The 16341-nt window shown below is 42.6% G+C and overlaps 1 protein-coding gene across 2 annotated transcripts in view; it reads right to left on the bottom strand.

Moving 5' to 3' along the window:
- Window positions 1–1493: 1493 nt before the first annotated feature.
- BFSP1 (beaded filament structural protein 1) overlaps window positions 1494–16341 on the bottom strand; it is a 68971-nt gene continuing 54123 nt past the window's right edge. For both annotated transcript variants that reach the window (XM_079129625.1, XM_079129624.1), the window contains exons 5-8: window positions 15666–15773; window positions 7128–7348; window positions 5511–5596; window positions 1494–2625 (exon numbers count right to left, since the gene is read on the bottom strand). In XM_079129625.1, coding sequence (XP_078985751.1) covers window positions 1667–2625; window positions 5511–5596; window positions 7128–7348; window positions 15666–15773 — 1374 coding nt within the window. In that variant the 3' untranslated portion in view covers window positions 1494–1666. The remainder of the gene's footprint in view (window positions 2626–5510; window positions 5597–7127; window positions 7349–15665; window positions 15774–16341) is intronic.

The following is a 16341-nucleotide window of genomic DNA, read 5'->3' as shown; positions in this document are numbered from 1 at the left end:
GACTCCATTTAGTATTCTGTTGTTGCATAACAGAAATGATAGAATGTCGTTTGTGACTCTCAATTTTCTCTCAGAATGTGTAGTTATCTTGCCAGATTTTTAAAGCCAATATGATAATCCTCTTAAGCACATTTACTTAATGTCCATAAGTATATTATGGATCATCTATGTGAAGAACTCATTTTTCTAACTGGCATAAATTAAAACTTATTTTTGATTGTTAATAGAAAAATAGATGTCTATTGTTATATTATGTACTTGTACAAATTTGTAACAGTGAATTCCTCTATTATGTATTATGATGCAACAATAAAAATTTCTCAGGAAAAAAACTGTAACAAAAATAAAGAAGGAAAAATAAATGACTAGGGCAAATAAAAATTTGTTTAGGTATGGGGTGTAGCTCAGCAGTAGAGTACATGCTGCATGCACAAGGCCCTGGGTTCAATTCCCAGCACCAAAAAAAAAAAAAAAAAAATTATTATTTTTTTAAATATCTTGACTTGTTATAATTTTTTTAATTATACCAAATAAGTAATACTTGTATGCATGTATATGTGTATACACAAAAGTGCACACACACTCACATGGGACAGAGTCAGGTGTCTAACTGAAACCATTAATAAAATGGGAAAATCCCCCCTTAACACTTTCTGGCACACAGTATATGCTCCATGAATATTTACTAGACTAATTTACCAATTTCTAAACCATGAATTTATGTAGCAACATTCAAGTTTATTTTCTAAAACTCCACCTAGGATTGCAATCTCTGGGCAAGAAAATTTTAAGTATATTGTACAAAGTACACTTGGTGCCTAATGCTGTGGCAGAAGGCATTGATGCCCTGCCTATATCCACGCAACCTTCCTATTACCATGTATTTCCATGCCCGACTTCCAACTGTACTTCTTCGCTGAGGCTTTCTTGGCACCCAGAGTTAGCACCTTGACAGCACACCTCCCACTGATGATGGAGCTAGTGGATCAATACCCCAGCTCCCTCACCCCACCCACAAAGTAACTCTGAGGCATGTACTCTCCTCTGTCTCCTAGAGTTGCTCAATGGGTTTCAGCTCTGCTGGCCCTCTGTACCCTAGAATGATTTGGCAAATCCTACTACTGCTTGCTTTTTCTTCCTGTCTCCCTTTCCACTTCCCAAATGACACTTTCTAGGACCATATTCCAAAGAAACCTTTACTTCAGGATCAGCTTCTGAGGAACCCAAACTAAGACAGGTTCTTTTAATTAGCTTATCTCTAACACAACACTCATCCACTCAAGCATATGCCTGGGCTTGGAATAGAATGAAATGAGCCCTTTCGGCGTGAAATCCTGACATTATCTGAGATTTCAATGAGTCTCTAAAAGAACCATGATGAAGAACCTGTCTCTCTCCTGAACAAGGACGAGTTGGTGTCCATTTAGAGGAGCATCCTTGTCCTGGGTGTGGTTGACCCACCCACAGTCCCAAGACCCAAAGAAGACCAGGGGTATGGTGCAAGCAAAGAAAACGCTTTAATGAAGGTTCACTGACAGTGCCAGATGGGCCCACCGTGATCTAACTCAAATAGGAACCCCCACTCTTTTATCTTTTGTTCTAAAATATCAAAGCATTTCCCCTATGGTGGCCCCAAGAACATTTTCTGCTATTGAGCCTGGGCATTTTAGGAGCCCCTCTCTCCCAATTTCTTGTTTGCCTTTGTCTTCCCAATCACGGTCTCCACAATTACAGCAGTTTCTTCATATGTCTGAATGCTCTCTGTTGAAATCTTCTCAATGGATTCCACCACTTCCACCTTCTTGAAAGTCAGTGCCCTGGGAGGGCTTTTATCCAGCAGGCTGCTGCTTTTACTCCCAGGACCTGCTTGTTCACCTTCATTGGCCCCAGGCCTTTGAGACTGGTGTGTAGTTGGTCTCTCTGAACCAGGTATTATCCCAGGACAGGGTTTCCTGGACTTCTCCTCTTCCTTCTGGCCATCATCTTTCTCCCCAGGACCTTTCACATCTTTGGAATTTGTCCCACTTTCCTTGTCTATAGCCTGCTGGTTGTTTGGGTGTTCATCTTCTTTCCCCTGGGGGCCCTCCTGTCCATTCTCCAAAGGTGGCGTGGGCTGCTCAGGAGTGGGCTCCTCATGGCTGTCACGTTGCAGAGAGTCTTCTTCAGTGGAAATCACTACTCCACCCTTGGCTGGGATGGAGGAGGAACAGAACCCAGGGTCCACATAACTAGCATCCCCCGTGACCAGCACATGCCGCCCTTTGGTGTACAGATCAGCAGGGGGCTCAGGCACAGGCTCTTTGGTGCCTTTCACTTTGTCCTTGACCATCTTGCATAGCTTCCCAAAGGCTTTGCTTATCTGTCCCCCATCTGGCACATCCTCTGGACCTCCTTCTTGTGTTAGGGGCCTTGCTTCTCCATCCCCTGATTCAAACTTAGATTCATCTTCCTCTTTAAGTATCATCTGCACTGGTTTTGTATCTTCCACACCTTTTAATGGTGCATCTTCCAGAGTTTCATCTGTTTTATCTTGAGCTATAATCTCCTTTCTCCTTGGAATGTTCTTGGGGAGGCCTTTTTGTCTTGGTTTTGCTGCTGTTATATCCTGCAGAGCCCTAGTAAGATCTAAAAAGTAAAAAATAAAAATAAAATGTAAAACCAAGTCAAGTATAATTGTCAATGAAAGGAAATGAAAATGTATTTGCTGAAAAATACATAAACTGAATTAGAGATGAACATCTAATGCTTGGATGGGATTTACTAAATATGGGTCAAAAACAATGGAGATCTGTTGTTCCACAGTCCATGTTGAGTTTCTAACTCTGCCAAGCTTTGTAACTGGGGACACGTCAACTTGATCCCTCAGTAGTTTCCCAAAGAGAAGGGAAAGTGCTACTTTTTCTGAAGTTTATAGTTCACCAGCACATTGGAACAGCTTACAGAGACATATGATTCTACTTCTATGATTCCATGACACTCAGTGGGAACAATATTCCTGTCCCATCTCCAGAATCCTGCCAAGCTTACATGGGAATTTGAGTCCATAGACTACCCACTGGGAATCCATTCAACAAAGTTGTTCTCTCAATAGCATTAGGAAGACACAGTAGAACTCCCTAGGCCTCTGCTGTGGCTTTAGGTTTGGAAATGGAATCCATCCACAGCATATCTCCCTCATTCCACATTTATTCCAACAACCTACATAAATATGACCATCTGTTAGTCAGCATTCCCTTCCCCTTGGGCCAAAAGAGGAAGTGATGATATTAGATACAGAAACAACAGGAATTCTATGTTCTCAATATCTATCCATTGCTTCTGAAAGGAAAAACTGGATGTTGAAGGAAACAAAAATCTTAACCTACAAAATCTCCAAGGCTTTCTAGCTCTACTCATATAGTTTCAAAACTTTTTCATCCCAAGTATCTTGTCCATTCCCTCCTACTGGTAATCCCCAGGTCTAAGAAGGACATAGCACCAGCACCTACCATGGGCTGACCCTAAATGAGGAGAGCCAGGTGAATAAAGGTGGCAGCCATTGGTCCTAAAGCCATAAAGGAAAACAGGATGCAGGCAGGGATGTCAAAAGAAAGCTGGTTGGTCTGACAGGAAACATGTTTATAGGACCAGTTACAGAATTCCAGGGCCCCATGCAAAAGGAAAATGCAGAATCCTTGTTCAAAATTATTACCAATTTCAGGACAAGGACAGCAAAGCACGAAGCCATACTGGACTCTTCTGAGTGTGGGCCCTGAGTTGAGGTCAAGGGCTCATGGAGCTGGCCCCAGTTGTCTGCCAGCAAGACTGCTGTACTTCCAACCATGTTCTGACTCTGGAACCCCAACTGCAAAAAAACCTTGAGCTGCCTGAGAAAGATGGAGTTAAAGGCTGTACAAGATCTAGCAATCTCACTTGTGGGTATTTACCCAAAAGATTTGAAATCAAGATGCTGAAGAGACATCTGCACTCCCATGTCTATTGCAGCATTATTTCCAATAGCCAAGACACAGAATCAACCTAAGGGGTCATCAACAGTGATCCAGTAAAGAAAATGTGGTAAAACCACACAAATACTATTCAACCTTTAAAAAAGAAGGAAATTTTGTCATGTGAGACAACATGGATGGAATTGCAGAACACTATGCTAAGTGAAATAAGCCAGGCACAGAAAGATAAATACTGTATGATCCCCTTATATATGGGATCTATGACAATTGAACTCACAGAAGCATAGTAGATAGATGGTGGTTCCCAAGGGCTGGTGGTGAGAGCAATAGGGAAACAATAATCAAAGTTTACAAAATTTCGGTTAGGACAAGAGGAATATATTTGGGGGGCTTTTTTTTGGGGGGGTCCTATTGCATGGTCTAGTTGAAGAATACTGTACATTTCAAAATTGCTGAAAGCAATTTCAAATGTTCTCACCTCAAAAAATGTTGCATATTCGAGTTAACGAATGTTAACCAGCTTGATTTAATTATTCCACCTTGCATTCATAAACCATAATATCACCTTGTATCACACAAATTTATACAATTATAAATTACCAGCTTATAATAAAAACAAAAGCCCTAAAAGTATAAGCATCACCATTATCCCCTTTTCTTCTTTCCCCAAATTTTATGCCTATTCAGAATGGGAAGATTCAGATGTGAGCTGATGCCTCACAGGTGTGTAAAACATTCCAACAAGACCAAATATGGGCAGGGTGTGGTGACACACACTTGTAATCCCAGAGGCTGAGGAGGCTGAAGCAGGAGGATCTTGAGTTCAAAGCCAGGCCCTAAACAACTCAGAGAGACCCTGTCTCTAAATAAAATATTAAAAAGTGCTGGAGATGAGGCTCAGTGGTTAAGTGCCCCAGGGTTCAATCCCTAGTACTAAAATAAATAAATAAATAAATAGCAAACATGGAAGGCAGAAGCCATATTTGCCAACTAAGCTGTTTCTGCTGAATTGTTTTGTTTTGTTGTTTGTTTGAGATGGGGCTCTCTCTATGTTGCCTAGGTTGACTTCGAATGCCTGGGTTCAGGAGATCTTCCTGTGTCAGCCTTCCGAGTAGATGAAACTACAGGTGTATACCTCCATACCTGGCTTCTGCTCAGTTTTGAAGGGAAGAAAGAATGAACAATAATTGAGCATCTATTCTGCAATAAAACGCTGAATTAAACACCTTTGCAAAGATTAAGTTCATTTAATTCATGGAAAAAATATAATTCAACATCCACTTCTTACCATAGTGCAGAAGCAAGAAGTGAATACCAAATTGTATTCCTTCCCCAATTAAATGCCTGATATTCAGGGATGACACTCCCATGGTGGGTTATTACCACAGTCAGTTTTTCTCTTTATAAACTTTTTAGCACAGTAATTTAGCACCCAAGAGAGCATATCAGAAAGGGAGGGGGAAAGACCTCCCTCACATGAAAGCATTTAATTTCTAGGTAGATAGGAGAGGAGCATGACTCTCAAGACAGAAAAGAGCGGAGACCAGGCTTGGGGAGTGTTACCTTTCCCGCCGGATCCAAGGCTAAGAGAGGACCCATGACTTGGGGTGAACAGGGTGATGGGAGTCTCAATGAAGGCGGAGCTCAGCCTGGCAGAAAGAACCAGAGAGAGAGAGAGAGAGAGAGAGAGAGTTTTTCATCAAGTAAAACACACAAGGTGGGTTGAGGGATATAATTTTGAACAAAACTGAAAAAAGCTTTCTCTAGATCAAGTGCTCATGAATTATATATAATTGTAAACCAATCACCACGTAGACATTTATACACTAGATGAGGACATAAAAACTCATTTCTTTGAACTCAAGCCATAAACCATGACACATAGCTATGGAAATATTGTACAATGATTACTTATAATGTGCCACTTCTCTGTTGGATTGGGGTTTTTTGTGTTGTTGTTCTTTGTTTAATTGAACAGTGGCCAACCCAGGCGGAAGTATTTAGGGCAAACATGGTATAATATCCCCAAGTTGTATTTTTATAAATAATACATGTCACATGTCTGCAGAGGGAAAAAAATGTTAAAAGCAATTGAGATAAAATGCAAACAACTGGTAAATCTGGGTAAAATATATTTAGGAGTTATTCTTGTAACACTTCTATCAATTTGAAACTGTATCAAAATTCAAAATTAGAAACCAACCAACCAAAGGGGTATCCAGTTAACTTTTGGTCATGCCCTTCTCCACACCAAAAAAACAAGTCACAAGGGTATTTAAATTCAGTTTAAGACTTATTTTCACAAATATGCTCACAAAGCATTCATTGTGACATAAATATAATAAGGAATTATACAAGGCACATTGACCATAATAACTAGAGAGGAAAAGACCATCTTGTTTTTCCTGCTAAGAAGGAAAGACATCAGCCAAGATAGAGCACCCAGAGTGAAGGACGTACTGCCCACTGTGGGGCACTTGAGGCAGGGAAGTCTCGTCTTTTAATTCAATCTAAACCTAGGAAATAAGGAGGGTCGACTTGAAAAATCACAACTCAATGCTTATCCCGTTCTATGAAGGAAATCGATGGGTATAGGTGTCAACATGGCCATGTGGAGGTGTGAGGGTGCCAGCAGGGGAGAGAAGAGAGGATTTCCCAGCAGTCTTGGAGTAAGTGGGGTTCAAGTCACAGTTCTGTTGTAAAGGAAATCAGAAGGCACCTTGGCAACCCCATGGTAATGACCATGACAACTACAGCAATGCCTGAGTGTCCATCAAGTTCCATACAGAGCACTGGGGACCCCACCTGCAGCATCTCATTCCACACCTGATCATCCCACCTGCTAAACTGCTTATGACCCCAGGGGCCTGTGGGCACCAAGCAGCCTTTTCTTATCACCCTACTCCCAATTTCAAGGATCACTTCATCGTCACTCCCCTTCTCTCTCCCAAAATTTCCTCCATAACACTTGTCATAGGTTATATCCCCCTGTTACAAATTCACTCCTCTTCTGTCTCCCCCCACTAGTATTACTGCTGGTCAGGGCTTTCTGTGTTTCATTTCCTGCCACATCCCCACTGCCTAGACCTGTGCCTGGCACACAGTAGGTCCTCAACAAGGACTGGTTTTATAAGTCAGTGACCAGGATGGGGAGATAGGTACACAGAGGCGTGCCCACACCTGTTGCCTTCAATCTCAATGATCCGATGATACCGGTCTAGCTCATTCCTCAGAGTCTGCTGGGCCACGGCCAGCTGCCGGCAGTCGTAGGAAGACTTCTCCAGTGTCCGCTCAGCCTCTTCGATCTCCTTCCTCAGGCTTTCAATCTGCTCATTGTAAAGCTGAATCTCCTCATCATAACACTCGTGGGCGTTTTTAATAGCTTGTTCCAGGGTCGTTGTCTGTGGGCAAAGACACACTGCCAGGAAATCCATCCCACCCTCTCCCCAAGACACGGACTTCACCAGGAGAACCTGGTCTATGTACAAAGTTCCATTTGCTTCATTTGTTTCTCTGTAATTTAGAGATTAGCAATGACCCATTTGGACTCTCTTCAACCAAAGAATTCAAAAACTGAGTTCCTATCTTCTGTCATGAACATCAGCCCCCTCCTGGATTAGCCCATAAAGGAACCTGTCCCAGTGGCAGAATGAAGATGAATGACAACCCCAGAAAATAAAAACAAACTTGTTGCCCATGAGTTAATCTCTATCAAATAAAATATGTTCTTCATACCTTAATGACTTAGCATAAATCAGGTAACCAAAACTGTAGTGTTGCACTTAGGTTTTGCCAGCTGCAATGTATGTGTGTGTGTGTGTGTGTGTGTGTGCATGCACATGCATACTTGTGTATATAAAAAATGGTGTAGATGCTTAGGATGCATAAGGCCCTGGGGTTGATCCCCAGCACTGTGAAAAAAACAAAGAAAAAGAAAAAAGAAAAAAAGAAAAGAAAAGAAAGCAATGTTAAGGAAGATGATTTATATATTAATGCACAGTATGTAAAATTCAAGGTAGAAAAATAGAAAGAGTTTTATATTCCTTTTAAGAGCTTCTGACAATGCTAAGAACTCATGAAAGCACTTTATAAGTTTAATACCTGTAGTCATGACCCTTTTACAATCTCATTCTATGTAGGAAAGAATTTGACATGCACAGTCCTCAAAAACAAAATGAAACAAACCAAAGCACCTTCTACCTAGAGCAGCATCTTTCAAACTTCAATGTGCATTAGAACCACCCAAGGATAGTAAAGTGTGGATTCTGACTCAGTAGTTATGGAAAAGAAAGGGCCAAAGACTCTGTCTTTTTAACCAGCTCCTACAGGGTGTGGATAGGCTGGTCCATGGGCCACACTTGGAGTCAAGGCAGGCGGGAAGGGTAGAAAGGTATCTGCATCCTACTTTATGTATGTTTACTACAAAGTAGTTCTTGCATCCAGACCTAAATGCACATGCTGGACACGCAGGAGGATAATTATTTCTATTACAACCCAATTTTTCATTTTATATAGAACTAGTCTTTGGATAAAGAAGTCCCTAAGTAATTTCATATGGAAACTTAGCTTGTGAAGGTGCTCAGGAATATATTTTGTCTCCAGCAGAAGGGAAGGAAGGAGGAAGGGAGGGAAAGGACATGTATTAAACACTTAGGGAAGATGTCTATCCATCCCCTCCATCCATCCATTCTTCCATCCACAAGGAGGGTCCAACAACAATGCAACCCTATCCTCCCATCCAGAGCTTGGAACAAGGGGTGGATTCAACTCAGGCTGGCCCATCCTATGCTTTATCTCCTGCGAATTTGTAAAGGAACTTCAGAGGTAGCCACAAGGTTCTAGACTTGTGGTGGCAGGTTCTAGACTCATTGGGACACATAAACTGGGGTCTAAGGCTGCCAATCTAGAATGGTGATCATTCATAATGTGCATGAAGCTTAGAAAGGCAAAAATCTTCAGAAACACAAAGTAATGAAGCCAAAGGGCAAAGGTAAACAGATGAGGGATCCTGGGACAAGGGAAGAAAGAGGAGGGGCAGGAGACAAATAGAGTGAGCAGCTGCCCCACATCCTGGTTCCTGGTTCCTGCTGCACACCTGCTCTCAATTTACATACCTTGCTCCTTTGGGGAAAAAAAAAAAGAAAAACCTTGCCAGTGAAGAAACGTGGCAGACACCACCTTAAGCAAGCAATGAAAGTTAACATCGTCAGTATGGAGATATATGAACGTGGCATGACGCACTGACACAATGTCACTTCTGAGGGACACTTGACAAAAAAATAAAGAACCTCAGTCTAACCCTGTGAAAACACCAGGAAAACACAAATGGAGGGCTGTTCCCCAAAAGAGTTGGCCCAGACTCTTCAAAAGCATAAAGGTCAGAAAGACTAAGGAACCATCCAAGACTGCAGGAGAATGAAGGCACATGACCCTAAAGAGGAGTAGGGTCTTGGACCAGAAAAGAGCAGTAGTGGGGTAACTGAAGACATTCTGGCAGAATCTATTATTAACAGCACAGTATCACCATTAATTTCCTGGCCTTTGTCATTGTCCTGTGGCTCTAAGATGCTAGCATTTGGAGAAACTGTGCAAAGAGAATGTGGGAAACCACAGTGCTATTTTTGCACCTTTTTAGAAGTCTTAAAAAATTTCAAAACTAAAAAGTGCCCTACCTATTTAGACCAGTTTAATTGGGCTTCTGTTTCTTTAAAACAAACAAACAACAAAAAAAAAAACTCAATTCAATAGTCACCTATAATTCCAAATACCAAGTCACAGGATATTTGAATATGTGAGTAAGCCACGTGTTCTTATCCACGTCACAGTGCTCACTCACACACTCAGAGATAAAGGGGCTGAAAAGTTCCCTCTGTGAAGCCTAATCTCAGAGCTGCTTCAGGATTGCCTGGGGGGATATGTGGGGGCCACAGATGACATAAGGGGGGGCCATGTGTCAGGGGATGGGGCCATAAGGTTTGGGAGACCATTCTCTCACTTTCTTATGTGTTTAAAATGTTCCATAATGAAGAACAAAGAAAATATTAGGTTTAAAGAGAATCTATGTCCCCTGTGGGTGAGGCTGCCCAGCCCAGTTCATGAATCATTCCAACCTGAGTCAACTCACCAAGCTCACAAAAACCTTGTCCCAAAAGGGGCTATTTTATTCCCAGGTTCCAGATAAGGAAACTAAGACACACAGGTGAAGTGACTTACCCATAAATACCACAGAGGATTCAAACCCACCTATAAGGGTATTAGAAACTTCCTGAAACCATGGATCATCCCTGCCCCCGACTCCTCCCAGATGCAGGTGAGCAGTGTGCAGGCATGTGCACATGCATGCACATACACATACACACATTTATGCACACACTCCAGGGTTCTAGAAAATTCTGCATTGCCACCTATTAACAGGCAATCACACTGGTTATTCTCACCAAAGAAACAAGGCACCCCATGTGACCTACACACACACACACACACACACACACACACACACACACAACACCTCCTTGAGTGTTTTCACTTAGTAAACTTTTGAACTGTACATAGAATAACAAAGGGTTGTCAGAAAATGGGAAAACAGAGGCTAAGAAAGTCATCTACAATCTTTCTACCCTAGAGGACAAGCATGGCCTTTTTTCAGATCTCATGATTCGATGGCTTGTTGTTTGTGGTATTGGTGAGTGGGTGGTGGGCTTTTTTGTTTGCCAATGTGTTTGTATGTGTGCGTGCTTGTTGTTTGTTGGAAGAAAGAGGTGCGTTAAAGGCTGGATGTGCTGGGGTAGAGTGGGAGGATCTCATGCCCCAGGAAGGAGGCTCCACGCCACTACCACAAGTAACCTTAACTAACCTTCAACAGGCCCCCGAGGCTCCGTGTGTTTCTGTCTGTCCAGTGAACTGATGACTGCGTTTATAAAATGGACTTCTGTCCACACCACTGTGGTTTTTACAGCTCAACAGTTTGAACCAGTCATCAGAAGGAAGGATATTCAGAAAAAACAGTAGGAGTTCCATTCACTTAAAGCTGGTTTTGCCTCTGATGAGGGATAAGAGGACCCTGGAGGGTGTGGGCCGCCTGGCAACCTGAACTTTATTTTGAGGCAGGAAACTGCTGTGTTTCTGCTTGGACTTTTAGATCGTCTGATTTATATCTGTCTCCCCACTAAGTTGTGAGCAGCACAGGGTAGCAGCAAAAAAAAAAAAAAAAAAAAAAAAAAAAAAAGAAGAAGAAAGAAAGAAAGAAAGAAAAAAAGAAGAAAAATCCATAAATCCATGTCACAGATTACAGTCTTACCCAGAATCACCACTAGATGGTGCTAATTGACTTTAATGAAAAACAGACCTGGGAGGTTCCCATTTTGAAATTAATAGTGATTTTTTTTCACTTCCCTCTCACGGAAACTCAGTCAGTGGAATTTAGGAGGCCAGAAGTGCCTGTACCTTATCCTCCACCTGTAAGAAGTTTCATATCCAGGGATACTGCATCTATGTTCAGCTTACTTGAAGGAAGGCCCCCAGTTCCAATATCAGGCTCTGTGCCTTCCATTCTGGGGCCCTGGGTCTCTCAAACTTGAGCCTGTGGAACCACCTGGGCATTGCTGGGCTCCACCCAAGTTACAGATTCAGTAGGTTTAGGATACACCCATGAGTGTGCATTTCTGACAAGTTCCCAGATGCCGCTGACATTGCTGGGCCAGGGACCTCACCATGGAAGATTCTGGAATCATTAGAGACCTTCGCTAGAGACAGAACCAGCTGCCACAGCCCTGCCAGAAGCTCTACCTCCCCAGACATCCAAATCTCCCTTGGAGCTTTCAATTTAGCTATTCTATTTGGAAGCCAGAAAATTCTTCTAACAAAAATCCAGTCGTGAACATTTTGAATGAGGCCATAGAGGGACTCAGGGGGATCAGGTATCAAACACTCTGACCCTACCTAGGACTTGCCCCCAAACCTGTGGTTCGACAACATTCTGACCGTACCTGCAACTTACTCCTTACCTGTGATTCTTTTTTTTTTTTTTTTTCTTACCTGTGATTCTGAGTGAGCTCCTGGACTAGTAGCAGCATCTGGAAGCTTGGAAATGCATACTCTCAGGCTTCAACCCAGACCTACTGGGTCAGTAACTCCTGGGTGGGCCTGGTCATGTTGGGGTTTTAATTAGAGCTAATTAAGCAAATTCTTGCTTCCCATGATCTTTGCCCCTTGGTGATACACCCATGAATACATTACATGGCACAAGGGACTTTGCAGATGTAGTTAAGGTTCTTAATCAGTGAACCTTTTTAAGAAGGAAGTTACTCTAAATTGATCCTAATCACATGACCCCTCATAAGCAGAAGTCAGAGAAATGTAAAAGCAGACATCAGAGAAATTAGATTCATGAGGATTATTCAAAGCACTGCTGCCAGCTTTGAAGATGGAGGAGCCCTGGGTCAAGGAATGCAGGCAGCCCCTAGGACTGTTCCTGGCCAATACCAACAAACAGGGTCCTCTAGCCTACAGTGCACAGAATTAAATTCTGCTGATGATTTGAACAAGAATGGAAGCAAATATTCCCCAAAGAGCCTCCAGACAAGCAGCTAGACCAACCACACCTTTATTTCAGCCTAGTGAGACCCAGAGCAGAGAAACCAATTGAACTTTCCCAGATGTCTAAACTACAGGACCCTAAGAAAATTAATGGGTGCTGGTTTAAGTTCCTTATTTGTGGTAATCCATTAAGACAGCAAACTTGAGTTTCCTTTGACCCACAGCTGGATTCTGTTATTGAACACAGCTGTACATGTCCATAGGACCCTCACCCACAGATTCAACCCACTGGGGAACAAATATATTTTTTAAATTACATCTGTATTGAACAATCACTTGTCATTATTCCCTAAGCATTACTGTATATCAATGATTTAGATAGCATTTACCTCGCATTAGGCATTATAAGTAATCTAGAGAAGATTTAAAGTATATGGGAGGATGTGCCTAGGTTATACACACGAATAGTAAGCCATTTTATATTAGGGACTTAAGCATACATGGATTTTGGTATCTGCTGGGAGTCCTGGAACCAAAACCCCAAGAATACTGAAGAATGACTACATCAGTATGTACAGATGATCCCTGGCTTTCCATGGTTCAACTTGTGATGGTCCCACTTTGCCAAGGTATGAAAGAATATGCATGCCGTGGAAACCATACTTCTTATCTTGTACTTTCTCTCTTCCTGGACTAGGGAGATGCAGTAGGCCCCTCCTGCACTGCTGGGCAGTGCCACCATCAGGAGGGAAACAACTGATGCTCTGCCGTCGTGTGCTGTGTCACTAAGCTAGGACATGCAGTGTGATAGCTGTATTAGATGCACTTGGAACTTACAGGTTGCAAACCCATTGTAAGTCAAGGAGCATCTGTATACTATTAAATGTGAAACAATTTGATATTATGATAAGTGTTTCAATACAATTGGTCTGCTTTTAACTACTCTATCTTATGCCTTTAACAACATTTTCCTGAGAAGGTGTTCACAGGCATCACCAGACTACCAAAAGCTGGGGGAGAACAGCAGAGAAGAGAAGGTCCAGACCCTGCTTTAAAGGGATGAACACACCAGAATAAATTAATAAGTCTGTAGCAACAGATGGGGGTGGGGAAGGCACCAACCAGACACTTGTACTTCTTATTCTCGGAAACCAGGTTAACCTCTACAGGATTTCTTATTTTTATATTCAACAAATACATACATGTACATAGAGAGCAAACACTTTTTGCCCTGCAACTAGAATTTTCCATAGCAGGCAGGGTTTTCTCATCCTCCTCAGTATCTAGGGCAGTGGTTTTCAGCTCTGTCACCACGGCCACAGGAAATGATACGTTCTCACTGCCAGCCATGTGCATCTCACAAATGTATTTGTGTGTGTGTGTATTTGAACAGATATCTAGATATTTAAATATATATGCAGATATATTTAAAACAAAGGTTTCATAAAACAAACCCTACCTTTTCTTGCCATGCACTCTGTAATGTCTTATTCTTAGTCAAGTGTTGTTGGTTTTTTCTTTTTTATCTGCAGTCAATTCTGTTGAATTCACTTTACAGACAATGAGTTGTGACTTGGGGTTTGGAAAACATTGGTCTCCTGACTAGGACTGGGCCACGCCTACTTCCTCAATCACACATGACATACACTGCACACTACACACACACCTTATATATACACACCCATGCACACAAATGTCAAGTGTATATACACACACCACATAACACACCACATACTACACACCATACCCATGCTTTCACATGTCACACATACAACATACACACACCACACATTATAGCATATATACACACACCACATATATATATATATATATATACTATAGAAGTACACACATATCCCCCCCAGCACAGTACACACACGTCATACACAGACATTATACACACCACACCTTCTACACATATATACATCCAATACAGACACACACACAGCAACGGAACACACATATATACCATACACACCTCATACACACATACCCACATTACACATATCCCACATATATAAACACACCACACATACATCCCTTACCTATACACACACACCACTCTTTATCTCTCCTTCTCTCCCCACCCCTTTTCTCTCTCTCTCCTTCTATCCTTTCAGGACTTCAGAGGAAACCATGACCAACAAGAGGAGGCATCTGGTCCCTGAGCCATAGTTAGTCTCCTGAGAAGGACTAGTCTTAAGGTCTTAAGGTCACTAGTTGAGCTCTCCCATTGTGATCTTCAGCTCTGGGGACAGTGACTGTCCTCAGGTTGCTCTCCAGCAACTCCTGAGAGCTGTTGCATAGCAAGAATTTTGTGTGGTGTGCAACAGGGGTGAGAAGTAGCGTATCTGAACTCTGTGGTCCCAAAAGGAGATCCTGAGCCAATGTGGAGGGTGTGGAATAGCTATGAAATGCCCCTCCTCTAGCTGAGGTATTACCTTTTCTGATTTTATGGACACTGCAGGGTAGAGGACAACATAATATCCACTTCTAAAGTCAAAAGTGGTCAGCCATTTGGTAACAAGAGAAAGAAAACAGGAAGGAACCAAGCAGATGAGCCCTGAAGACCTTGATCCAAGAAGGCAGGCCATAAAAACAGGTTGAACTGAGTTTTCAAATGAAGCTTCACCCAAAGCATGGCAAGGTGGAAATGGGGGCTTTACACTAACAAAATTCTAACCAGAGGCAAACACTGACATATCTACTCTTTCTAGCTTCAAAATCCAATTCCAAAAGAGAAATTTTATTGGGAGAAGGAAAACAGGAAGCATATATTTGAGCAAGTATAGGATTTTTAAAAATCCCAATATTTGTCTATTTCTTCTTATCCTTAACAAGTTTAACCTAGATAAAATGAATCAATAATGAAGAAGTTGATGGTAGGGGGTGACTTGAAAGGGCACAAGGGACCCTGTCTCTGTTGGCCCAGGACTCCTTCCAGGTTGAGCACTGAATGTCCTTTCTCCTGGGAACCCCTCAGCCCAGAGCAAAACAGGACACTTGGTCACCTGCTCAGACTCCGCCAGGCACACAGGTTAAGTCGTATTTGTGACAATTCACAGAGCAGGATTACTTGGGCATGCACGTGACATGTCAATAAAATGTGCTGGAGACCCTGATTCGTACACGTGGTGTGAATGCCCCACAGTGAGTGGCGGACATGAGAGTCTGGAACCGTACCTGGGCCTGCAGCTCAGTCTTCTGTGCCTGCAGGTGGGAGAGCGCCTCCTGGCCCTCCTCCAGCTGACTCTGCAGGGCGGCCACTTCCCGTTCAGTCAGGAGCTTCTCCTGCACAAAGAAGGCCAGATTCAGAATCACACATGGGAAAAATGCAAAGACCAGGGCGAGGAAGGGCCCAGAAGAGTGTGGGGCCATGTTATGGACTAAATGTTTGTGTTCCCACCACCACCACAAATTCGTATGTGGAAGTCCTAACTCTCAAAGTGATGGGACCTTTGGGAGGTGATGAGGGTCAGATAAGGTCATGAAGGAGGGGGCCCCGTTATTTGATTAGTGTCCTTGTGAGAAGAGGAAGAGACACTAGGTGCTGTCTCTCTCCACCATGTGAACAGCCAGCAAGGAGGTGGCTGTCTATAAGCCAGGAAGACAGCCCTCAGCAGACAGATTCTGCCAGGACCTTGATCTTGGACTTCCCGCCTCCAGAACTATGAGAAATAAATGTCAGTCTTTGGAATCCTATCACAGCAGCCCAAGAGGACTCAGGCAGGTCCTGGTGGCCACTGTTTATACCTTTTTACTTTTTTTTACTTTTCATAAGTAGCACACAGAGACTGAGTGTCAGGAGACCCGAGGACAGACCTGGCTAAGAGATAAGGCATTTGATTTTCAATGCCTC

Source organism: Sciurus vulgaris, assembly GCF_902686455.1.
Source record: "Sciurus vulgaris genome assembly, chromosome: 2".
In the NCBI taxonomy this organism is placed as follows: Eukaryota; Metazoa; Chordata; class Mammalia; order Rodentia; family Sciuridae; genus Sciurus; species Sciurus vulgaris.
This window is presented reverse-complemented; position numbering and strand designations above follow the sequence as displayed.